Genomic DNA, 27,090 nt, shown 5'->3' with positions numbered 1-27,090 from the left:
TTTGTAATTTCACAGACAATGAACTTCATGTAATGGTGGATGAGAGTTTTTTCTTTCCAAAGCTGTTTCCGTTTTGAACTGTCCAGGTCATGTTAGACTGTGGAACATCGCCTCCATGGGCCTGATAAGTCGGAGGCATCAGGAAATGATTCTGACCATTTCAGTTTAACTAACTTCATGCTCAAAGAATGATCCTGCTTATAAATTTTATTTTAGCTTCTAGTGTTGTCATACATATCACATGAGACATACCTATAAGATGGTGATCAGGATACAGCTGCATTTTAGCACAAGGTGAAAGCTCCTGTGTAATGATACATGAGTTTTCACCATTGACTCGATGTTGCACTTAGCCTCGCAGCACACCTTCACATTAGTGACCACCAGCTTAATTTTGCCTATTTACTTTATTTTAGCATTAGCCACCGCCATGTTAAAAGCTGCAAGTGCTTTTCCACGTTGTACACTGTGCTTACGTTTTTATTTTTTGTGTTCTTTCCCCCCTTAGGCTGATAAGAATGTACTAAGACGGCAGAGAACGGTCTTGTCTTGTATTGGCACCGTGGGACTGTGGCCAAGTCCTGACGTGTTATTTTCAAAGCTGGCCTAAAGCAATCAGCATTTTTTCAATGATAAACTTCTGCAGTGAGAGGGAGGTTCTAGAATGTTCCTCTCTAGTTTGTTCAAAGTATAAGAGGCCGAGGCCAGATGGACTGGGGACTGAGAGAGTTTTCAGATCTCAGGCATACACAGGACGCTGGGGTTTGTCATCCTTCCCATGAGGATAATTGATCTCTCTCTCCTCGATCGAATCAGGGATCTGGAGATCTGATGCTGAATAGGAGGGAGGTGAAGCAGGTGTGCCCTGGCCTCGAGGTGATGCATATTTTTTTAATTCATTATTTGCTTTGCATTATAATATAGATACATATTATTTGCTGTGTATCTTGCATTAGAGAATAATTTGTACATGTTTTCATTTTATTGTTGTGACCATTTTTAAACGTGTGCTTTCAGCTAATCTCCTTTTATGAACCTTGAGAAGTGAAATAATAAATGTCGTCTTTGGACTAAGAAGCGCTTTCCAGAGATTTTTTGTCAGTGCATGAGTTTCAGCTCGGTCATTAGTGAAGCTAAACATCCTGATCTGATGTTTAATTCTACAACTCCACACAACCGTTCAAATATTTAACATGATTATTAACTCGAGTGTTACAGATCATATCAACATATAGCAATTCTGTAAAAATTAGAGTCCATACCTATAGAGCGCTTATTACCACGCCGACCTCCGGGCTGCCACTGGTGACCTCTCTTCATCAATCCTCCAATATTTCTCTGAAATGATGTTAATACCTCTGAATTAGGAAGAAAAAGAGTTTATGACAAGTAATCAGAGATGATTTTAAGAAATAGGTCTATGGTTACACAATAGCAGCAAGTAAAATTTAATAACGGTGGTGACTGACATACATGTATATTACAGGTTAATTATTCCAATAAAAAGGCAATTCTAGAGTCTTCACTTAGGTAAGCATGGCATAAGATCCAACTATTTGTACCTTCCACATTTCGTTTCCAAAATTACATTAAAGGGCCACCCCTTTTTTGTGAGAGAAATGTTTGAGATATTGACATTACTCATTTTTTCCGCTGTGCTTACACATGAATATAAGTTTCTAGAATAATATTTTTTTTCTAGGATGATGCAAGTGGGTGGTAATGATAAGTACTTTTTATCTCCTCTTTCCTCCTTGCCTCACTTAAAGAGTTAATCATTTAATCAAAGAAGGCACAAACATCAATGGCTCTGCAGTCATGCACACTTTGGTACTCAATCCAAGATTTACCAATGTCCACATTTATTTGCTTATTGTTCTGCCCAATGAGGTTCAAAGTGGGGCTTCAAAAACGTTAGCACATCCTATTATGTCTAAAATATACAGTTGTGTTTCTGCCTGCTGAATAAGGTACCAGTGAAAACATGGAATGGACTCAAAAAATGGTGTAAAAGTAACAATCAACAGGTCTCACAAAGGTTCCCAAATAATAGCAACAATTGCTAGTCCAGAATTGTGAGATTTGTTTTACATTATGACCCCTTAGAATCAAATACTGACATTAGAACCCTTGTGCTAAAAGAAATAACAAATTTAAAAAATGAAAAACAGTATTAAGGCTCACAGGGATCACTGTCACAAGAGAGAAATCTCACAATGGCATTTAGCATCTCGAGTAAGGTCCACTACCTCTAATAAAACAAAGCAAAGTCTGTTAGCAAAGTTCATTTTGACGTCAATGTCAGAGTAAGAAATGACATTATCAATTCCTGGCTATGTTCTGTGTAAGAATCCTGGCACAACAGAAAAGCAGGATTACAGCTAATATATCTTTCTCAATTATTTGAGAAACTATGATATTCAGTGACAACAAGAAGAGAATAGCAACTTTTTACATTGGAAGTGGTCCCTAGAAAGCTACTCCCCATAACAATTACACTGTTCGCCCCACCACAGCATGGATTTACAGTGGATGGCAAAGGGGTTAGTACATTTTGCTAACCTTACAAATGCTGGAAGACAGAGCAGTGAGGCACTCTAAAAGTGGCCTTATCCAAATCATTGACTTAGAATTTATGAATAGGACTGATGCTATGAACGCGAAGAGGATTGAAACGTGCCTTGAAAATGCAGGAGGAGCATTAGGAAACGCATTACACATATGGGATGTCTGTTCTTAAAGGACATACTTTTTCGCATTCTTCATCTGGTAGTGCTCTCATACATTATAGTGAACTAACTGAATTTGAATTGTGTAGATTTTTATAGCGCATCTTATCATCCATAAGGGTAGCCAGGAGCTGTCCATGGGCACGGGGAGATTAAGTGATTTGCCTAGAATCACAGGACGCTGAACCGACGTAGAGGCTCGAACCTGGATCCCCAGCTCTTGAGGTGGTCACTCTAACCATTGCGCTACATCCACATTGTGAACTTGGCATATATTTTCATTTGGTGGCCTCAAATTTTGCAGAAATTGGCTTCCAATGTGACATTTCTGCTGACTGTTTAGTAGGAGGAGCTAGTCGGACAGGCATCAGCACCCAAATAAAGCTGTCAGTACTGCAATGCAGATGCAAACAGCATCCTAAATGGAAGGACTGAACTGGTAATGTACTTAGTTAACCTTGAAATCAGAAGGTCTTTACAGTTTTGACACTGGTATGTTTAATTACCCATCCACTGAATCTGTTGCATACAGTCTATATATATTCATTTATTTGCTCCAGAATGAGAACTCTGTGTTTGTCCCTTATGTTCTAGTTTACTCTACTTTGAGGTTTAAAAAGGGATCAGAATTCCAATTAAAATAGCAGGAGTGTATCTCTTCCACTTTGATTTTTTTGCAGCCTTCTTTGCCATATTCTTTCAAAGCTGGGTATTAGCTAGTAAGAGTTTGAGTTCACTGACGGAACGCTGGGAAATGAACTTTGGAATCTACGTATAGAAACATTCTGTAAAATCGTATAAAACTGAATTTTATTATGCTCTGCCATGCTCCAACTTAGTTTTCTCCCACTTGGGCATTTGGCTGCAAAAGCCATTTCCTTTGTTTTAGGGACCTTTCTCCAATGTTCCAAAGGCTATGGCTTCTGTTTTTGCCTTTACAGGCGTTAGCTAAAACGCCTTTTTTTGTTGCTTGTGCTCTTCTGCCAACAGGGTGTATGCATCAATTGAAGTTAGATAGCTCTTTCAGAAAATTTCTGTGCAATTATATTCTTTTTTTCCAGGCCCACTGTTTTCAATGTTTCAGCCTTGGTCTTTATTTTATGGTTCTCTTCACCTGTAGGAGAACCATATGGGGAGCTTGCATACAGCACAAAGTCTAGTATCATCTTCTGTGCAGTGGAGGTCAAGTTTCTATGTCAGAGCCAGAAACAGTATTTTATGGTGACCACAGTGCAACAGCAACAAGTTGAAAGATCCACTGTTTTTGTAGATTAACTTTTTCTGGTCCGAAGTCAGCATTCTTCTTCTTTGATAACTTCCATTAAGTCTTCCACATGGTCTTGGAAGAAGCTACACCATCTGCACTGGTACGTTCCAGGGTGTCCTATCATAGTGACCAAAAATAGCTATAAACTTGCTGCCCTAAAACATCTGGCTAAAGTTTCAATTACGTTTTTCCCCAAAGAATTCAAGGAACAGCTGTCTTTCTCATAAAGCACTAGGGAAGTTGAAGCAGAATAAAAATTCTTCATTATTAATGAAACTACTTTAAAATCAGCTTGCAAGTTGTCCTTCTGGAAGAAGTCAGGTGATGCAAACTTCTTTTCCTGCCATCTTTATACTGGCTTGTCCAAAGCTCAAGTGAGAAAAACATCCATGGTAAATTCAACAAGCCCTGGGCCAATGAAAAAGGGAAAGTGACTAGCAGATAGTTTTGAAATTATGAAATGACAAAAGGTGGGCACATGCTTCTTTTTGTAGTAGAGATATTATCTAGTGAACTGAATCCAGAAGCTGGAAAGAACACACATTCTAATTTGATATCAAGCGAAGAGATTAATCAGTCTCTATTGATATTTTTGAAACCTCAGGTAGTCCCATGATAGAGGAGAAATCTACAACTAGGATATCATTCTCATCTTTGATAGGAGCTTTCCATTCCAGGTTTTGATCTGTACAGGGAAGCCCTTCCTACCAGAGAAGTTGGTAATATTGGAATCAATAATCTGAGAGTCACAGTTGATGGATCACGAGGTGCAGTAGGTGTACCCTGAATATTTGCTGTTTGTGGTCTTCTGGGGTGCATACTTAACCTGGCTAATTTTGAGTCCTTAGCAGCCATTAACAGCTTTCAAACTTCAGGCAGGAACAGTGGTCCCAGGGTTGAAGCCTTCGATGGCAGAATAGGTCTCACCGGTCAATGGGCTTTTAACATGAAACTTGTGGCCAATGGCCAACAACGACCTTGATGCCCAAAAGTCTTGGATATAAATCCTGAAAGAGAATGAAAACAGCAACAATGGCATTGTACTCTGAGGGGCCCATTTCAATAACAGAACTGAATGTACTACGAAATCAGAGACAGAGACATCACTTCCACTGATGGTTTGTTTGGGTGGTCCTCTTCCACCGGAGGTTTCTTTTTTTCTCCCCAAGAAGGTAGAGTTTAGTGATCCTACAAACTGCCTCCCTCACCTTACAACACCTACTCTGCATTTCTCTACGACTTACAATTTTCCATGTGAGAGGAATATGAAAGGAAAAGCACAAAACTATTTATTCAGCATACAAAAACTTTTCTCACCATAATAAGAATATTCAAGGTGGGTCAGCAAAGTTGCTGAGAAAACAGTTGAAAAGACAGTCCTAGGAATAAAGGGGCCAAGTGTTCTGAGGGAACTCGCCTCACAAAGCAGAAAAATAATTTCCTCAATGTTCTGGAACAGCAATCTATAGAAGGCGTAGTGACTGTTTGCCCGCATTCTCTTGTCTAGTCTGAGCTGCATGCTTTCAAGTATTATTTTTCCTTTTAAAGCAGAATTTAAGTACATAGGCAGAGACATTCTAATGCTTAAGAACATTAAAGATCACATGAAAGACAATCAATTAGAAATAAAAGATAATATAACTAAATATATCACTCAGAGTTGGCAGCTCAGAAGGGATGGATGCAAGCATGAAATGTGTATTTTAGTGCTTACATAAAATATTGCTGCAAAGTTTTAAAGCCCAGGCAGATCAATTCAGACTACCTGATCTTACCTGTTGAGTCGGGACCGAGTCTGAATCCATATCTTTTTAAATGATCCAAAACGGCTTCCTTGTTTTCTTCTTTCCCCCAAAAGCTGAGTTGCACAGGCATTGTGAATGCATTGGTAGCACCATAAGGGACAACACTTACAAAAAAAAAATGAAACAGTTAAAAAAGGAACTTGGCCTTTTAGAATTAACTAATTTAAGTTTCTGTTGTCACTACAACAGTATCTTCAAACAAACAGGTCTTGAAAATGGGATCAAAAATGAGAGAGGCAGGGGCGGGCAATATAAACAAAAACATGTCCAATAAAAACGTATTGACATAAAAGACTGAAATTCCAATAAATAAATAAATACTTGAAGAATGTTCATTATTTTACAAACACAAATTGGGGTGAAGAATAATGAAGAGTGACTTACTTATAATGCTAGTTCAGCGTTATAAAATATCTTTATTGAGGTCATAAACAGTAGGCTTTACCAGGTCAAGCGGGGGAAATGCTTCTTTTAATGTGATAGATAATAGGTAACCATGTAATATAGTATATTATTGCAATCATGGGGTTTTGATGAAATCAAAAACCACAAGACCAAATGTTACGTTCAGCACGGGGCCAAATCACCCAGAAGGAGACTATACCTCTGCACCTGGGAAACACAGAAGATTAACAGAATCTGCATCTGGTGAGATGTTCTTAGTTGGGGAGGAATACACAACCCATGGTGAGCAGCCCCAGTACTCACACATGAAAACATTGGCACAGCTGCTGCTCTGTCATGGGAGAACCAGAAGAGTGCAGTACGGGAGATCAGGAGATCAGCGTGGGCTTGTGCTGGGTCTGAGCTGTTACACACAGAAACCCTGTTGGGATTTAAATTAATGTTAAAAAAGTGGAATTTGTCACAGGATTTGTGGATTGAAATGGATTCCCAAATTCTAGAAACTCGCAGGAGATCACAAAGCAAACCTGAGAGTTTGGGAAAAGTCTCTGGTATGACGGGAAAATGGGACAAAGCTACATTGTTCCAATTGATGATTTTTAAATTGGAGATGAAGGACACTTTGCAGTTGCAGCTGCTCAGATGGGAAACTGATACATTCTGAAATCTAGTGGTATTTATAACTTATTCTTAAAATGAAGCAACTGGAAACAGGGACAGTATAATACAGAACCAACATCAATGGATTTGTTTTGATCTTTATGCCTTTGCCCCTTGAGCGACTAGTATCCTTTGGTAAGATGTTAGGACTTTCCAGATGACTTCACTTGTTCGAGGGATGTAACAGTCTTTATGCACACACTAAACATACAAGGAAATAGATAGCATTCTTAATGGACTAGTATGAGTAGAGAGGAGAGAGTGAAGTTTGATGTCCAAGAACTAATTCAGGAAGTGGATGTCATGCAATTATTACATATAAAAAGGTTAAAATTCAGCTGCACAGCTACAGTTTGTGCTGAGGTGGTTCACTGGTAAGTCAGGCTTGGTTAAGGAGCTGTTGATAGGTTCTGTCCTCATGGGCAAACTGGATCACTGCCTTGTTACCCCGGCAGGTTGGACAGCCTCTTGCTGCACTCTTGAGGAAACATGCAGTGCAAACATAGTGTAATAGTGCTGCATTTACAAAGCTAGCACCACTGTGCAGCATACTAAACTACAGTGAAGTGAGGATACTTAGATTTTTAACATCGAGAGCTGAACATCAGATTTGGTCTGCCAGGAAGGTGTTGCCTAAAACATATGCACTAGGTACCAGCCCTTTTAGGACAAAAAATAAAATGTACAAGAAAGGTGCTGGCCCTGCCCTAGAGGCGGTCAGAGGGAGAATAGGTATTAAATGGCAGAGCCAAGAGGCTCTAGGCAAGGATGGTTGATTACATGAAGTTAGAGGCATGTACAAATGCAGAGCAAGTGTGCTTTCCTAACACAAGATGAGAAACATGAGGTGGGTCTGGTAAACTTGTGAGGGTGCATGCAGGATTTACTATCGGTTTCTAAACCAAATCACAGAAGGATCAGATTTTACACACACACAAGAGATAACACTTTCTTTTATGCCAAAGCAGCGAGACCCCATATCTACTCCTGAGAACAAAAACCTGAACAAATACTGCCAGTCAACCTGCAACTACAATAAGTCATTGCACGCTCCGACAGCTGTCCTGCAGACACACTGCACCCTCTGGCTCCACTCTCAAACAAGCATGCGCAATGCAATTGGTCTCACGTTTGCTCAAGTTAAAGCTATTAGCGTTGTATATTCCTAACTGGATGTTTCTTGCCCCATAAATTGAAAATGAAAAGTAAAACAGTTGACATAAGTGTAGGAAGTTGGCTCTGTATGTGCTATTTCAAAGTAAGGAATAGCATGCACAGAGTCCAAGGGTTCCCCTTAGAGGTAAAATAGTGGTAAAAATAGATAATACTAATGCTCTATTTTGTGGTAGTGTGGTCGAGCAGTAGGCTTATCCAAGGAGTAGTGTTAAGCATTTGTTGTACATACACATAGACAATAAATGAGGTACACACACTCAGAGACAAATCCAGCCAATAGGTTTTTGTATAGAAAAGTATCTTTTCTTAGTTTATTTTAAGAACCACAGGTTCAAATTCTACATGTAATATCTCATTCGAAAGGTATTGCAGGTAAGTACTTTAGGAACTTCAAATCATAAAAATTGCATGTATACTTTTCAAGTTATTGACAAATAGCTGTTTTAAAAGTGGACACAGTGCAATTTTCACAGTTCCTGGGAGAGGTAAGTTTTTGTTAGTTTTACCAGGTAAGTAAGACACTTACAGGGTTCAGTTCTTGGTCCAGGGTAGCCCACCGTTGGGGGTTCAGAGCAACCCCAAAGTCACCACACCAGCAGCTCAGGGCCGGTCAGGTGCAGAGTTCAAAGTGGTGCCCAAAACACATAGGCTAGAATGGAGAGAAGGGGGTGCCCCGGTTCCGGTCTGCTTGCAGGTAAGTACCCGCGTCTTCGGAGGGCAGACCAGGGGGGTTTTGTAGGGCACCGGGGGGGACACAAGCCCACACAGAAATTTCACCCTCAGCAGCGCGGGGGCGGCCGGGTGCAGTGTAGAAACAAGCGTCGGGTTCGCAATGTTAGTCTATGAGAGATCTCGGGATCTCTTCAGCGCTGCAGGCAGGCAAGGGGGGGGTTCCTCGGGGAAACCTCCACTTGGGCAAGGGAGAGGGACTCCTGGGGGTCACTTCTCCAGTGAAAGTCCGGTCCTTCAGGTCCTGGGGGCTGCGGGTGCAGGGTCTCTCCCAGGCGTCGGGATTTAGGATTCAAAGAGTCGCGGTCAGGGGAAGCCTCGGGATTCCCTCTGCAGGCGGCGCTGTGGGGGCTCAGGGGGGACAGGTTTTGGTACTCACAGTATGAGAGTAGTCCTGGGGTCCCTCCTGAGGTGTTGGATCTCCACCAGCCGAGTCGGGGTCGCCGGGTGCAGTGTTGCAAGTCTCACGCTTCTTGCGGGGAGCTTGCAGGGTTCTTTCAAGGCTGCTGGAAACAAAGTTGCAGCCTTTCTTGGAGCAGGTCCGCTGTCCTCGGGAGTTTCTTGTCTTTTCGAAGCAGGGGCAGTCCTCAGAGGATGTCGAGGTCGCTGGTCCCTTTGGAAGGCGTCGCTGGAGCAGGATCTTTGGAAGGCAGGAGACAGGCCGGTGAGTTTCTGGAGCCAAGGCAGTTGTCGTCTTCTGGTCTTCCGCTGCAGGGGTTTTCAGCTAGGCAGTCCTTCTTCTTGTAGTTGCAGGAATCTAATTTTCTAGGGTTCAGGGTAGCCCTTAAATACTAAATTTAAGGGCGTGTTTAGGTCTGGGGGGTTAGTAGCCAATGGCTACTAGCCCTGAGGGTGGGTACACCCTCTTTGTGCCTCCTCCCAAGGGGAGGGGGTCACAATCCTAACCCTATTGGGGGAATCCTCCATCTACAAGATGGAGGATTTCTAAAAGTTAGAGTCACCTCAGCTCAGGACACCTTAGGGGCTGTCCTGACTGGCCAGTGACTCCTCCTTGTTGCTTTCTTTGTTCCCTCCAGCCTTGCCGCCAAAAGTGGGGGCCGTGGCCGGAGGGGGCGGGCAACTCCACTAAGCTGGAGTGCCCTGCTGGGCTGTGACAAAGGGGTGAGCCTTTGAGGCTCACCGCCAGGTGTTACAGCTCCTGCCTGGGGGAGGTGTTAGCATCTCCACCCAGTGCAGGCTTTGGTACTGGCCTCAAAGTGACAAAGGCACTCTCCCCATGGGGCCAGCAACATGTCTCTAGTGTGGCAGGCTGCTGGAACTAGTCAGCCTACACAGACAGTCGGTTAAGTTTCAGGGGGCACCTCTAAGGTGCCCTCTGGGGTGTATTTTGCAATAAAATGTACACTGGCATCAGTGTGCATTTATTGTGCTGAGAAGTTTGATACCAAACTTCCCAGTTTTCAGTGTAGCCATTATGGTGCTGTGGAGTTCGTGTTTGACAGACTCCCAGACCATATACTCTTATGGCTACCCTGCACTTACAATGTCTAAGGTTTTGTTTAGACACTGTAGGGGTACCATGCTCATGCACTGGTACCCTCACCTATGGTATAGTGCACCCTGCCTTAGGGCTGTAAGGCCTGCTAGAGGGGTGTCTTACCTATACTGCATAGGCAGTGAGAGGCTGGCATGGCACCCTGAGGGGAGTGCCATGTCGACTTACTCATTTTGTTCTCACTAGCACACACAGGCTTGTAAGCAGTGTGTCTGTGCTGAGTGAGGGGTCTCTAGGGTGGCATAAGACATGCTGCAGCCCTTAGAGACCTTCCTTGGCATCAGGGCCCTTGGTACTAGAAGTACCAGTTACAAGGGACTTATCTGAATGCCAGGGTGTGCCAATTGTGGATACAATGGTACATTTTAGGTGAAGGAACACTGGTGCTGGGGCCTGGTTAGCAGGGTCCCAGCACTCTTCTCAGTCAAGTCAGCATCAGTAACAGGCAAAAAGTGGGGGGTAACTGCAACAGGGAGCCATTTCTTTACAATAAGCAAGCCAAATCAAAGTGCCACGACCACCGTGAGCGCGAAGGAGAGACACAAAAGGAAAAATAAGTTTGCCCACAGTCAAACTTATCGTCAAACGTGCAACTATCCATGTAACAGGGTCGATGGCCAAGGCGGTACCAAAGGAGGGGCAAACGTAAAGCATTTACCAACGATAAAGGATTTTTGAAAGGCAAGCCCACGAGCGAGTGAAAGTAATGGGCGTGCAGTGTGCATGGTTAAAAGCCCACAGATAGATTACAACACGTCAGAGCACTTGCGCGCTCAACCTAAAAAGGAAGAAGAATAAAGCAGGGTGATTTTACACAGTAGAGAATCCAAATATTACTGGTTTTCTCTTTGTCTGATTTGATAACTGAATTAAGTTATCTCACTGTGAAACTAATAAACAACTTACGAATAGTATGCAATAATACCTACCCTTCAACCTTAGCCAGTTTGTTGTCCATAATATGGGCGAGTGCTGCAGCAAGCTCTTTTTTGATATGCCCAACCTGGTCTCCATTCACATTGTTTACTTTAACTGCATTCCTATCATATGGGTTATTTGGCTCTCTCTGTAGTGCAACCATTTCATTATTGTTAACCTAAAACAGAAGTGAAGAAAAGAAGTGCCATAAAACACACCTTCAATGTAATAAGCGCACAAACGAAAAACACCCAGGTACCTATTATTTTTTAACTCCTACATCAGAGGAGTGCGGGAACCGGGATTCCCCGAGAACTTCAGCTTTTTTCCTGCCTTACCTTCTACATATCCATCACTTTTGAATTACTGTAGATTGACATGGCATGCATTTTATAAACACTTACATAATGTTTTTTTTTTTTGTTTAGTTATTTATTTATTTATTTTTTTAGAGTTTGGCAGGTGGCCCGTCAGGTCATGAAAGTATACCATCTTCTCCCATGGCAGAAGACCTCCCGTCCTCCTTAGAGATCTCTCCTGCAGTGCATAACACAGAGATCACTGTGCCTTCGGCTGAGCCACAGAGTTCACCAAATCCTAAATTAACCCCATTAGTTCATTTTCATCATAGGCAACCACCAATTCCAACAAAAGGGGAGGTAGCATATGAATTTAGGAGAAGGACCCCAATCGTTGAGGCTGCTGTTAGCCAGGTTTATGTACATATAAAGGACCAGAGACAAAACTGAAAAAGAGAAGAGCCTTGAAAAAGCCCAGTTACAGTTTGACTAGATTTTAGAGAGACCATTGTCCCAATCCGATTATCAAACGCACACGAACGGAAGAAACATCATTGCAAAATGTGTATACATCTTTCAGATAACTCTGCAAACTTCCACAACAAGTTACATTTTCCAAATGGACTTCAATACTGGCTCCATCTTCACTTAAATGTGCCATGAGGAATAAAGGATCTGCCTTCCGATGGGCTCTAGTATACTGTGTTATGATTTTGTTATTATCATCAGCTTGTACTTTTGAGGTGACTCAGCAACTGATCGAGGATTTCCATTGCAAGTTGAAGTAGGATTCATCCTGTGCTTTTCTGGGTTTTGCTTTCTGGTCAAAAAGACTCTTTCTTAGGGCCTTAGGAGTCATTCCACGCCACAGGTGCTTCTGCTCCACCTCTAGTTGGGTGAGTGTGTTATGTTGAATGGTTGAATGATTTCTTTGTGTTTAGGAGATCTGCAGTTAGGCATTTACCGATTTCCAACACATTTCTTAAGTGGGTAACATGTCCACTGTCTAACCTTCCAAAAAGGTCTGGGATTAGTGCTGCTGGCTAAGTGAGTAGCACATTACAGTTGTGTTGGTGTAACTGTGTGGACTGATGTGTATCTGAGGTGCTGTGTTGGATGCCATGTGCCGGTTATAGCTTAGTGGAAAGTGCTTCTGGGAACAATCTGATGGGGGGGGGGTGTCCCACAGAAGTGAGTGTGCCAGTTGTGTTTATATATGTTTCATGCTGGATGAATGTTTCAACTTTCTCCTGCACTGGACATACAACACGCCATACAAGCAAAATAGAGCTGTGTCTTTCTACACTCACTGTAGGACAAATCTAATAATTCAAATGGTGACATAAGCAGAAACATATTTAGCACTACAAAGGCAAGTACACTGCTATAAAATATGGTATCCACCTTAAGACGGGTTGACACTGTACCTTAGCCTTGGGATACACTTCTATTTTGCAAACAGCAACCTACAAAAAGTATGCAGAAGAATTCGAGAGTATGCAGACACCCTTAGAACAGTTTGATTGATGCATACCACGCAAACTGATCACTGTAGAGTCTTTAAAAAGAAGGAGGAGAGTTTCATGTACTCCCAAATGCATTCTGAAAAGTGATGATGGACGTTTTTAAGTATTTCAAAGATGTATGTTGAGACCCAAAATACAGTATAATTAATTAACCACTGCCCAACATGGCAGTGAAAAATAAGTTACTTGCTCTTTCTGGTGAATATTCTATTTAGCTACAGATCCCCCTATGCATGAATATCACTGATCAGGATCTGGAAAAACCTGCACAGGCTTCTGCATGCAGGCAAGCTGCGCCATCGGCCTCCATTGTGACTCCATTTCACCTATGTACATGACACAGATCTGCAAATAGAATTCACCTGTGCCCATGGGCATCAGGTTATTCACTGCCCTATTCGGCACTCCCACACCAGGTACTTGATTTACACACAAATGTAAGTTGGAACCTTATTAGCCTCTGAAAGTCCACTCCACAGCAGAGGAAGGCAGGTTATTGGGTGGGGAATTTGTGATTAGGATCAACCAGTAATAGTCTTACTTAAGTAAGTAGCTTGTTCCTTCTGCTGGATACTTTTAACTACAGATTCCTCACCTTGTGACCCAATACCACATCAATGCCCCTAGGAGAAGGTGGGTCAGAGAAGTGAACTTTGCACCAAGAAGTCATGAAGGACCAAGAATGAAAAATAACACTCCCTGGAAAGCAACATAGTAGTGCCTGGTGAAAGTATGGAAGAATGCCCATGTGTTTGATTAGTAGATGGCAAAAACAGGGACATCCAAAGGCATGGCTGTGGTTGAGAACTTTGCACTTGTGGCGTGGAGTGACTCATAAGACCCTCAGAAAGGGTATTTTTCGTCAATCAATAACACAATCTCTCATTCTTCGCATCAGCAAATAACTGTTCATCCACCCAGCACTTGCTGATCCAACGAATGTAGAAGACAAGAGCCGGTCCTGGGTAGAATATAACGTCAACACTTAGCAAACTGCAGACAATAAGTCCATTTAAAAGCCCACAAGGGCAAATGTGTGTGAGGCACTAGAAGGATCTAAGATGCTAAAAGATTAATCAGTGATTTAAACATCAAGGCTGGGGCAGCAGTCTCACTTGAAACATCGGTATCATTGCCCAAATGTCCACTGTGGAAAAGCGGTCAAAGCGACCACAACCATAATGATCCAAATAAAGTGAAACCTTCGAGATGGTAGAAGATCGGGCTTGTTGATGAAAAATGCCAGAGTAGACTGTAACAAATCTGTTGCCTGAAGGTGGTCACAGAGACTAGCTGAGGCGAACCCGACTTCAACAACCTGTCACTGAGGTAAAGGAATATACGGATCCTCAACTGCGAAGGTGGACGAGAACCATGTGTTAAGACCATCATCAAAGGCAAATGCCAGGATGAAGGGAAAGATAGTGAATCAGAAGTCAGCTAACCGCTCACAAGGTGGAGATACTTCCTATTATACTTCAAGATCTACACTTGAAAGTGCACATCCTACAGGGACAGAGGCACTATCCAGTTTTAAGGATCCGAGGCTAGCCAAAACAGTGTGTCATTATTTTAAACTTCTTGAGGTAGGAGTACAATACTCTGGGACTCAAAATGAGTAAGAGGTGAACATCCTTCAAGGGCGCCAGGATATACCTTGAATAGCAACTGAGGCAACTCTCTGCCTTCTGTAGGAAACTGATGGCCCCTTTGGCAAGCCACATAAAAAGTTATTTGGAAAGAATTGAGGCATAACCTTCTGATGAATGAATAATAATTGTAAGAACATGGAGGGGGTACCTAGAAAAGGAAGGGAATAACCTTGATAAACAATCTGACGGACTGATTGGTCTGATATAGCGAGTACTAGCGAGGTACACAGCGCTGGATACATCCCACTTACTGATTTCAAATATCTGATGGAGGGATAACTGAAGAGGCTTGGCGGCAGAGGTGCCAGGTGAGAAGGAGGAGCAGGACTGTTGTTGCTGTTGTTTTTGACCTCTTATTCTACTAAATGCCCTGCCCTTGGAGCTATAAAAAGAGTGAACTGGGTCTTGAAAAGGCTGTGAGAGCTGTCTCTGGTGACAGACAAAGCTCCACAAATAGAGCAAAGCTACTGATACCGCAGATGGAATGGACAAGCAGGGAAAAGCAACCCTACGGAACGAGCCATAGCTCAACTGCTCCTAAAGTATTCTAGAGCAGAATCTCCAATATCACAAAAACAAAAATCGAGCCCCATCAAAGAGCATGCCCATAAGTGAGGCATTGAAGTAGCTGAAAAATCTGGTATTTATTGGCATGCATCCAAGTGTGATGTCATATATGACACACAGGTGCCCAGAACACATAATGCATAGAATCGAGGCCAGACCGTAAAATATGTTCTGCTGCATCCTGGCCATCCAGTACTAGTCAGGGAAAGGGATTCTGTAGGTCTTCATGCAACAAAACCATGACCTCACAATGACCTTGCCCGGCGTTTCTATTTATTTATTTTTTAATGCCTGTTAGGTCTAGCAATAGGAAAATATTTTGTTTTGAGCTTGCTCATAAATGCAAGTGCTGTAATGCTCTCAGTAGTAGTATGCTGAGTCATCTTCCATAAGAGTGGTTCACTGACTGATTCGAGCAAGGCTTAGACAAGGGCACCATCAGGAACTCATCAGACCTGGACTCATCATAGGGGTCCAGTGTCAAAGGCCCAGGCTGAAAAATTTCAAACAGGAGGGATACCTTCTAGTCTCTAGTGTAAGGAAGATGTACCTCTGCTTTTCTGACAGCAAACACTACAAAAGAAGCTCACTCCTCTTTTGGAGGTCCTAAGTGTGAACTCAACTCCTTCTCCTGTGGTGTCTAAACCACTGGCATTTTGGAAATCAAGATTTAAGCTCTTGATCATAGTTTTCGTTATGGGGGACAGGCACTAGGCCTTTAAGAGCATCAGAATCAGAGCCAACTAAGGTCTCTGTCCCGCTGAAAAATTGCCTCAGAGGCAAGGAAACAGGCGAAGAATCATCCTCAAGCTGAGACTGGGAAGAAACAGCAGAGACTGTGACAAAGTGATCGATGCATGGCACAGAGCCGCAGGTGGTTCAGGTCAAGCTTGTCCAGTGTCAGTAAGCATCAGACCCAACAGCTGAAACCTATCCATAAATCCTGGTGGATCCAAGGGGCCTAGAGGCATGTCGGGGGAATCTGAAACATTTTAAATTCATTAAGACTTACCAGAGGAAGGGTTGGACTAGCCCTTCATCTTGTAGAGTGACCAATGCCATTTCTTGAGCTCAGACGGGTAGAGTTTAGGATGCCACCTCCAGATGCATCGGGGACCATTTGTTGCAGGGCTTAAAACTGATTATTGGCACCAAAGACAGGCATCCGTGACTGACATTTGTTTGTGATATACGTAGCCTGAAGCTGCATTTCACTGAGGGGGCTCACAAAGGTTGAACTATGTGTGTAGTTCCTCGAGTTCTCCTTTAGAGGTCTTGTGTCCCAGCATCCTAGGTTAGAGTGTCCCTAAAGGGTGGTAGTCATGAAGGATTCGCATATGGCTGGTTACAAATCACTATCCAAAGCTGAAACAAACTCTTTGTTAGGAAACATTTATGAAGACCTACAACGCGGCCGCTTGCAGATATGAACACGCGTTCATTAGATATGGTTGTCTTGACCCAGGCTCCTGAACTGGCTCCCAAACAGGTAAGGCCTCTACAAGGAACCTCTTTAGGCAGTAATGGTCATAAATGAAGATCCACTGAAGGAGAGGGAAATGTTACTGACATGTATTCCTGGGTAATCCTTTAACTCTTTCAGATGAACATTTACCTAGGTCATGAGAAACCCTGACTCATACCCAGTATAAAGAACCAGATAGATGTTCCATACTAGACAAGAATCTAAGTCTCTGTTAAAAAAGTAAGTGGAACTAGAAAGGCATGACGGTTTACTGGTGGGGGAGGAGGAGGTTGCGTCTTTGACAGAACAGCGTTAGATTTCATACTCTAAAAGAAGTAGCTTATGTGGCTACATTGCTCTACTCTTCTTTTTTTTGTGTAAATGTTTCTGCCCACTTGTTTCATTATAGAGACTTTTTAAAAACCATAACAGGCTTGTTCCTTAAAATAAATAAACTAACCTCAACATGGCCTACAGACAGCCAAAACTGTTTTATGCTTAATGCATATGTTCTATGGAACCGCGTGTGGGCAAAACTAATCTGAGCATAAGACATCAGTGAAGGAAATCTAGGACTGCAGTTAAGTAAGTTTCCTATTAAAAGGGACAGAAGGGCAGGTAATGCAGGGAGACGTTACAAAGCCTCCTTACATTTAGAAAGGCATTCAAATTACCATGGAGGAGATGTTAATAGACATATTATGAGCTTCCTCAAATGTCTGAAAAATAATGGAGACTTCTAGCCTCAGATGCTCGAACATACATATTATGTCATTTTTTTCTGATGGCACGGTGATTATCAGCATAACGATACTGATATTCTAATGAAACTTCAGCAATCAATGATCAGAGTGGGAGGAAGTGAGGGCACGTGTGGAGGCAGTGACACCCTCTCACTAAGAGGACAGTGGAGATGATGCTGAGGGGCAGACCGCTGAGACAATGGCGACCTGTTGCTTGGGTGCCTGTGGAACGCTGGCATGAAGGCAGCCTCTTAGTTGACAGTGGTGTCTCAACTGTTGCTGCTGCTCTGGAAATGCAGGGATAAACTATGCTTCCAAATGCATGGCCTCTCCTCCGGAATGGCACTCTGTACATGGATTACGTGGGTGGTGGTGTGCGCGAGGTAAGTGTGGAATGCACATGCAGGGTCACACTCCTCACCGTGGTCTTGAAAGGTGGCACTTGGAGCATGAATGCTTCTGAGAATTGTTTGCAACGGGTGTGTGTCGGGAAGTGTGTAAGGGCTCCAGTTTAGGATCAGAGTGCACCCTGGACTTGTCCACAGACCGAACAGGATGTGTGACTAACCCTAGAGTTTAGGAGTTCAGACAAGGGGCTCTATCACTTCTTATTGAACTAACAACACACACTTGAGTTAGTGGGGTTAGTGGTGGTGCGGATCAGTTATGGGTAAGGAGGCATGGTTGCCATTTGTCTGCATTTACTTGGGGAGGGGGATAGGGGTGGGGGCTGGATTGTTGTTCCTGTTTTGGTTTAGCAGCAGGTTGTTATACAGGAGTGCAACTTGGTGAAAGCATGTGAGTTGGGATGTCTGAGGTGCCCATAGCTGCGGGAGTTTGGGGGGAGGAGGGAGTGTTTGGTGATCCTGGATCTAGAGGTGGGATGTAAATTACAATGGCTGGGCAAGTCTGCATGCTTACCTGGAAATGTTAAGGGCATAACAATACTGATATCACCCTGAGACACTGGGGGATCAGAACTATAAAGAGGAGATTCAGTGGGTACCTGCGATATTTTGACAACAACTGGCATTTCACCCAGCAAAGAGGTACAGAGTGGGATTCCTTAAAAGTGGTAAAACTGGGGGAGAGCCTCTTCTGAGTGTGTGGTTCTCGGCGATGTCTAGAAAAAGACCTAATCCAAGGGGAGGAGTTACTAACCGACTTGCAACAAAGAGTTGGGAGGCTGAGAGCATTAGACGAGGTGCTCTTGGAAGCCAACGCACGATGGGCAATATACGGGACAGACTGGACTGTTTCACCAGGTGGGAATACAGCCAAAGGTTACATCCAGAGGAGTACACATCAGGACGCCTGTTGGAGTGGCTTCTTAAGAGGGAGTGGACCCCCACAAATTTTTTTTTTAAAAAGGGCAGGTGAACTGAGGATACATATAATTTTTAAACAGATGCATATTCCTGACAATTTGGAACAAAATGGACAGTTGCAGCTCCTCGTTGTACAGAAAATGTTATTATTTTAATGTTTAACATCTACAGAATAGAAATATAAAATGTGAATGGTTTCGGGAGAATAAGAGAATAACCTTCAGAAAAAAGCTGATTATCATCAATAGAAAAATAAAAGATCTGCTTAGTAGATGTCTGCCATTTTAGCTCCCAGCTTCTGAACTATGAGCTTCAGAGATATCTGTTAATAAGAGAAAGGATAAGCTTAACGCACAACTCTCTTTTAAATTTTGAGATATGTTTTTATATCAATGTCATATCAGAGAGAAACTTGAGGAACTAAGAGAGACACTTCACCAGTCTCAATACTTTAAAAAAAACATGAATCATTCTATATTAGAAGAATGTTTTATATGGAGTTGAGCATGGGATGTGATAATGTGATTGTCTATTTCTCTTCTTTGGATGATGGTGTTGCTGCAATAAATTGACTAATGATTAAATTAGTAAAAAATGTGATGTTATGTGTATTTTATGACTGAATGCCTCTCTGTTTTGTAAGGAAAAGTAGGACTGTTTTTTGGAATGCTGTATAAAGTGCATGTCATACAAATGCAATAACAAAGGAAAGATTTTGACATGTCAACATGGCACAGATCAAAGAGTTCAGAGTGGAAGAACTCTTTTACACAAGATCCCTATAGTTCACTGAGGTTCCATGTCAGAAAACCAGTTAGAGAAAGAGAAAAGTTTTGATGAACTCAAAATTCTCAAATTTTAAGAAGGGTTCTCAGTGTAGAGTAGAAGCTGCCACCATCAACAAGCACATAAAAGAGAAGCAAACCAAAGGCTTATTCAAATGGTACTTACCACACCTGTGTAGTATCGTAGACCAACTACATTTCCCCGAAGAGTACCAAATAAAATAGCAGCCTCTACATCTTCATCTGCTGAAGCAGCAATGGTGTCATCCAGAGAAATCAATTCTTCTGGTTCAGGACTGAAGATATGTGGAGAAGCAAAACTCGAGTTTCCAGATCTTCCATACTGAGTAGATTGCAAATACTTCCAGACCGGACCTCTGTAAGAAATAAATACTCTTCAAGTATTACTAAGACCAACCCTGACAATAACTGTTTGTCCAGGAGTGCTTATTTTTAAACATAAGTATGATATAATACATTATTAAGTATGTATAGCTACAATGAAATGTAATTACTGTTTGTGATAAATCATAAATGGGCATTACAAGGACCTTGCTGGAGTAAACAGTGCTTTTCATAGGACAAAGGTCTTACCGGCTGTGTAGTTAAGGTTGCACTACTCTGATAGCTTCAGAATAAGTCAAAAGTGAACAGGCATATGTGCAGGTTGTCTGTAAGCCTGGGAAAGGGCAGAATTACCTATCTGCATTGAAATATACTTTGATATGGTGATTCCCTTGCTGTGCTGGCATACATAAAAACAGCTGCAGAAACAGGTCGTAGTAAAGCAACGGACATGAAGTTTAGGAGAGTTAACTTTGCAAAACCACAAAAATCACTACTAGGTTAAGCAGAAATGATCGAGAAATACATTAGAGCAGTGGTTCCCAACCTGTGGGCCTGGGACCCCTGGGGGTCTGCGAAGCCTCCTCAGGGGGTCCGCGACTGCCTAAAACATTTAATAATATTAGGTCCCAGCTATCAGTAATGACTCAGTGGGGGTCCCCAGGTTCCAATAATGATTCAGTGGGGGTCCCTGGGCTCCAGTATTGATAAAATAGGGGTCCACAGAAGTCAAAAGGTTGGGAACCACTGCATTGGAGGCATAGCTAACTTGAATAAAGTGGGAAGCCTGATAATAAAGGGTCAACTGAGAACTTTCAAGAACAAATGGTTTGTCTTTTAGAAAGAATGTAGGACATCAACAAGAGGGTTAACATTGTGCCCACACAAAAAAAAAAAAAAAAAAAAAGCAATGGACACCAAATACAGTGAAGTGTGGCGGCTTTTTACCATACAGATTTTGGAAATGTATGAACACAACCAGTCCTGCTCTCATTACCACCTGTTTGGCCATGCCTCTCTAATTATTTTTCCTGTCTGTTACCGGGAGCCTTGGGGGGAGTAGTTTACAGGGTTTCAGCAAAAAGCTTCTTAGAAGTATACTGAAATTTCCTTTGATCAATGCTGGGAGCAAGCCCTCTGTCCATACCAATGACAGACATCCGTTTGTCAAAAGATCTGTTAAACATGCTAGTTCAATAACCGTTAATAAACTTTATAATATAGCATGATTGTTATTCTAATGCCTGCTGAAGGGACTAGACTACACTGGCCTTAAATTTGAAGCAAAACCTGGAGAAGGAGGTGTAGGAAGTTGGCTCTGTATGCACTATTTCAAAGTAAGGAATAGTATGCACAGAGTCCCAGGGTTCCCCTTAGAGGTAAGATAGAGGAAAAAAGAGATAATTCTAATGCTCCATGTTGTGGTAGTGTGGTCGAGCAGTAGGCTTATCAAAGGAGTAGTGTTAAGCATTTGTTGTACACACACAAGCAATAAATGAGGAACACACACTCGGAGACAATTCCAGGCCAATAGGTTTTTATATAGAAAAATATATTTTCTTAGTTTATTTTAAGAACCACAGGTTCAAGATTTACATGTAATACTTCAAATGAAAGGTATTGCAGGTAGGTACTTTAGGAACTTTGAATTTGCAAAATAGCATATACAGTTTTCACATAAATGACATATAGCCATTTTAAAACTAGACACTTTTTCAACAGTTCCTGGGGGGGGTGGAGGGGGGAGTAAGAGTTTGTTAGTTTTTGCAGGTAAGTAAACCACCTACGGGGTTCAAGTTTGGGTCCAAGGTAGCCCACCGTTGGGGGTTCAGAGCAACCCCAAAGTTACCACACCAGCAGCTCAGGGCCGGTCAGGTGCAGAGGTCTAAGTGGTGCCCAAAACGCATAGGCTTCAATGGAGAAGGGGGTGCCCCAGTTCCAATCTGCCAGCAGGTAAGTACCCGCGTCTTCGGAGGGCAGACCAGGGGGGTTTGTTTCTAAGTTGCTTCTTTGTTGCAAAGTTGCGGTCTTTGGTGAACAGAGCCGCTGTCCTCGGGAGTTCTTGGTCCTTCTAGATGCAGGGCAGTCTTCTGAGGTTTCAGAGGTCGCTGGTCCCTGTGGAAAGCGTCGCTGGAGCAGTGTCTTTAGAAGTGGGGAGACAGGCCGGTAGAGCTGGGGCCAAAGCAGTTGGTGTCTCCGTCTTCTCTGCAGGGTTTTTCTGCTTAGCACTCCTCTTCTTATTAGGTTGCAGGAATCTGAGTTCCTAGGTTCTGGGGAGCCCTTAAATACTAAATTTAAGGGTGTGTTTAGGTCTGGGAGGTTAGTAGCCAATGGCTACTAGCCCTGAGGGTGGCTACACCCTCTTTGTGCCTCCTCCCTGAGGGGCGGGGGGCACATTCCTATCCCTATTGGGGTAATCCTCCATCTGCAAGATGGAGGATTTCTAAAAGTCAGAGTCACCTCAGCTCAGGATGCCTTAGGGGCTGTCCTGACTGGCCAGTGATTCCTCCTTGTTTTTCTCATTATCTCCTCCGGCCTTGCCGCCAAAAGTGGGGCCGTGGCCGGATGGGGCGGGCAACTCCACTAGCTGGAGTGCCCTGGGGTGCTGTAACAAAGGGGGTGAGCCTTTGAGGCTCACCGCCAGGTGTTACAGTTCCTGCAGGGGGTGGTGATAAGCATCTCCACCCAGTACAGGCGTTGTTACTAGCCACAGAGTGACAAAGGCACTCTCCCCATGTGGCCAGCAACATGTCTGGTGTGTGGCAGGCTGCTAAAACCAGTCAGTCTACACAGGTAGTCGGTTAAGGTTTCAGGGGGCACCTCTAAGGTGCCCTCTGGGGTGTATGTTACAATAAAATGTACACTGGCATCAGTGTGCATTTATTGTGCTGAGAAGTTTGATACCAAACTTCACCGTTTTCAGTGTAGCCATTATGGTGCTGTGGAGTTCGTGCCTGACAGATTCCCAGACCATATACTCTTATGGCTACCCTGCACTTACAATGTCTAAGGTTTTGCTTAGACACTGTTGGGGTATAGGGCTCATGCACTTATGCCCTCACCTATGGTATAGTGCACCCTGCCTTAGGGCTGTAAGGCCTGCTACAGGGGTGACTTATCTATACCTGTAGGCAGTGTGAGGTTGGCATGGCACCCTGAGGGGAGTGCCATGTCGACTTAGTCATTTTCTCCCCACTAGCACACACAAGCTGGCAAGCAGTGTGTCTGTGCTGAGTGAGGGGTCCCCAGGGTGGCATAAGACATGCTGCAGCCCTTAGAGACCTTCCCTGGCATCAGGGCCCTTGGTACCAGGGGTACCAGTTACAAGGGACTTACCTGGATGCCAAGGTGTGCCAATTGTGGAAACAAAAGTACAGGTTAGGGAAAGAACACTGGTGCTGTGGCCCGGTTAGCAGGCCTCATCACACTTTCAAATCAAAACTTAGCATCAGCAAATGCAAAAAGTCAGGGGGTAACCATGCCAAGGAGGCATTTCCTTACAGGAGGCAACCCAAGTAAAATTAGAATACAGGTTCTTTGAATTAAAAAAAACATAAATTATCAATATACAAGATTATTAATGTGTGTCTTATCATCAATTTGTCAAAGTTTAATTCACTCAAAAAACAAGGTGATAATATCATTTAAAACAGCTGAAACACCCACAATAAATAACATAAAAAACACCAGCCAAAACGTGTTCACTACTTCTGCTGCTTTCTCAAGGCTCAAGACAAATCACAAGTGTAATCTAAATGCTACTCCATTCACATTTCCCATCTCCCAATTCAGGCAGAGAATTTAGATACAATCGGCAAATATGCAAATATGCAAATATATATATATATATATATATATATATATACACACACACACATATATATATATACACAAACACATATATATATATATATATATATATATTTTATTTTATTTACCAATCTTGTAAATTGGCCGTGCACACACCTTGCATCTCAATATTATTAAATAGTCATCCTCCACTGAAAAAATTTCAGCATATTCACAACGAATGATAAGGTATCCGCTTTACATCACACAATCTTGGCGGCTCTGTAGAACAATGTTCTGCAAAGAGAAGCAGAGATTGTGCAACAATACATATATCTTTTGAAATTCAAAGAACCTGCATACTAATTACTTGTGACGCCTCCTTCTCCAGGTTTGCTTGAAATGTATCTTTTTGGCGATAAGGGGAAACTATCACCTTGGGGTGCACCTATTCCCTGAAAAGATTATTCTTTACATTTGCTCAGAAAAACTGTTAGTAACTACACTGGTCTTACTAAATCGAAGACTAAGCCCTGTTTCTTAAGGTCCGAAGAGGTAATCTACACAGATAATGGAAAGCCCACTTTAAGTCACCCTGAATTTGCAACAATTTGCAATCCCTCAGCGTGCAATCATACAGGAGCATATTAACACAGCACTTCATTTGCGTTTTCTTTTAAGGTGGCCCTTTTAGATATTGGGGGGACTCTTTCCTCAATATCTGGTTCTCTACCAAATTAAACCTTATCAGGGTCCTTTACATCTATGTTATATTATATATATATATGTATGGTGCAGTTTCTCACCTGTGATGGTATTCAGGTGCCGGAGCAGGAGCAGCAGTCCAGCGGTGCTCCTAGCTGAACAGCTCGGTTTTTAGGTCCTTACAGAAGTTGAAGAGAGTAGGAGCGGCAATGATGTGTAAAGGTAGTTTGTTCCAGCTTTGGCGGTGATGAAAGTGAAAGCTTGTCCTCCTGTCTTGCTTCTGCGGATGTGGGGGATTTGTGCCAGGGAGAGAGAGGAGGAGCACAGATGGCTGGAGGGTTGGTAGAGTTGGAGTCAGGCGTTGAGGTAGGCTGACCCTGTGTTGCGGAGGGCTTTGTGGGCGTTGATAAGACGTTTCAGTATGGGTAGCCAGTGCAGTTCCATGACACTGGGAGTGGTGTGTGTGCTTCTGGTGACATCTAATAGGGGTCAGGTGAGTGTGTTCTGGATGGTTTGGAGGTTTTTGTGTGATTTGTTTGGGGATGACGAATTAGAGCGTGTTGCAGTTGTCGTCAGCAATATTGAGTTCTGTGAATATTCTCATGTATTTACAACAGGAGACCAAAACATTGATGCCCATTCCATTACTGACATGTAGATTAACCATCACTGAAACATATTCCACATTTTAAGGATACACTCTTCAGGAAAGTTCATTGACTCCCAGTGGAACACACACATCTGTCTCAGACACTAACTGTAACAGACTTATGGAATTATTTACACAGGATAGACTTGTTTTCTTGCAAGATTAGTTCCTGTAGTTCATTTAACCACCTTTTGTCTGGTGAGTCAATATAGTTTCTTGTGCTTGTAACTCTCTTTTTGCATGGAAGTTATTTTATTGATTAATCTTATAAATATACAATACAAAATGCAGCATTCAAGCACAAGGAGTAAACACCAATTTTAAAAAGAACAGATCAGCTCATCCCATAATCATGCCTAACACACAGTACTCTTTCTGAGATGGATTGCCCCCCCTTATGTACAGAGCAACTTTAAAACAAACATGAGTGTAAAAAAGTAACTCAGAGTGTTCCTGTAATCTCTGATATTCTGGGCAAGAAAGATTAGTTTGAGGTAGTACCGCCTAAGATTTTTATAGAAATCACAGAACAGCAAAAAGTGCTGAGTGCTTTGGTTCGATGAACCATCGCATGGCCATGGGGTTGAGTTAGATGGCCAAGTTATCATATTAGGGGAAGCGACTAAATGATGAACGGCACCAATCGTAATTTAGCCAGGACATAACAATGTCTACTAGTAACATGATAAATAATATTGTTAATCCTTCAGAAGGTTAACTGACATATAAAAAGCAACAGTGGATTTCTTCATTTTCTCCCGGTTCCTACATTCATATCTAGGTTTGAAAAAGTTCATCTTAATAACATCTTTGCCAACTTTGGGTGGACCCTCCAGAACAGACAAATTAAATAGAGTGCTATTATATACATTAAGACAAGAAAGCCAGGGAATCCTAGAAACATAATCCAAAGTAAGGCAGTATGAAATAATTAACTTTGTTAACCTAGTTTCAACATTGGACCATAAGAAAAAAGAGTAACAGTGGTTTGAGTAGGATCAGATCCTCCAGATACTGTAGACCAAAATCCTTGTGTGCTATCAGGGAACAAGTAGAAACAGGTAGGCACAAAAAGTGTTTTAGGAAGTATTTTCCTCTACCTGTAGAGGACTGTTAGCTGTAAATCCCCATAACACATCCCCCTCCCCTACAAACGTAGAAGTGGACACTGCTCTAGATAGATATTTTCGCAGGAGAACCTAAAAATCCCATGATAGTTCCTACTCACCCTGGATCTGGCATTATGAATGTGCTGGGACAAGGTGCCATTGCTTGAAAATAAAATCCCCAGATAGCAAAAGGAAATTACACTAGATATCGAGGTGTGCCCAATTAAGAAGGGTCTACTTTTTTGTGCCCCCCCAACATACCAGTGTATATGTTTTTGTTTTATTGATCACCAATTTCTTGGAGTCCATAAAACCCCCAAATGCATTCACCACCTTCTGCAGGCCAACGGGTGTCCTTAATAATAAAACCATGACGTCAACATATAATACCACAGGAACTGGACGGCTGGCAATAGTGGGAGCATCATCTGGAGGGTGTTGGCAACCCCATTAAAGCACAACGAAAACAAGAACGTGGCAAATACACAGCCCTGTCTGATACCTCTTGTTGTCCTAAATTGGAGGGGGGGGGAGGGGGGGGAAGGATAATAGATTCTCATAAAGACATGCGAGGAAACAGATGATCTCTTGTGGAAGCCAACATTGACCAAAGAATAGAGCAAACGCGCTGCTTAAACAAGCGAAACACAAGTAAAGATATGCAGGTTTGGCCCTAGTGTACTCCCCAATCAACAGCTTCAAATTCACGCATTGCTCAACAATCCCCGGCCCTTTCTAAATCCAAACTGCGCTTCAAATAAAATAGAGTTATTCTGGGCCCATTCCACCAATTTCACTGATGAGTTAGGAAGGAGATGGGGGCAACAACATTCAGGGTTCTGATTTATCACCCTTTCTGAAGGTGGGTATAATTATCGAGACTGCCCAGGAGGAAGGGATCCTGCACTCCACTACTCAATTAA

The 27,090-nt window shown here is 42.6% G+C and overlaps 1 protein-coding gene across 1 annotated transcript in view; it reads right to left on the bottom strand.

Annotated features, from left to right (window-relative positions):
- Positions 1–27,090, bottom strand: part of HLTF (helicase like transcription factor) — a 324,731-nt gene that overhangs the window by 279,307 nt on the left and 18,334 nt on the right. The window contains exons 2-5 of the mRNA XM_069213390.1: positions 19,737–19,947; positions 11,217–11,383; positions 5,772–5,905; positions 1,263–1,358 (exon numbers count right to left, since the gene is read on the bottom strand). Of these exons, the coding sequence (XP_069069491.1) occupies positions 1,263–1,358; positions 5,772–5,905; positions 11,217–11,383; positions 19,737–19,947 (608 nt within the window). The remainder of the gene's footprint in view (positions 1–1,262; positions 1,359–5,771; positions 5,906–11,216; positions 11,384–19,736; positions 19,948–27,090) is intronic.

This window comes from Pleurodeles waltl, chromosome 11, assembly GCF_031143425.1.
Source record: "Pleurodeles waltl isolate 20211129_DDA chromosome 11, aPleWal1.hap1.20221129, whole genome shotgun sequence".
Taxonomy (NCBI): domain Eukaryota; kingdom Metazoa; phylum Chordata; class Amphibia; order Caudata; family Salamandridae; genus Pleurodeles; species Pleurodeles waltl.
The sequence above is the reverse complement of the archived record's forward strand: the minus strand, read 5'-3'. Positions and strand labels throughout refer to the sequence as shown.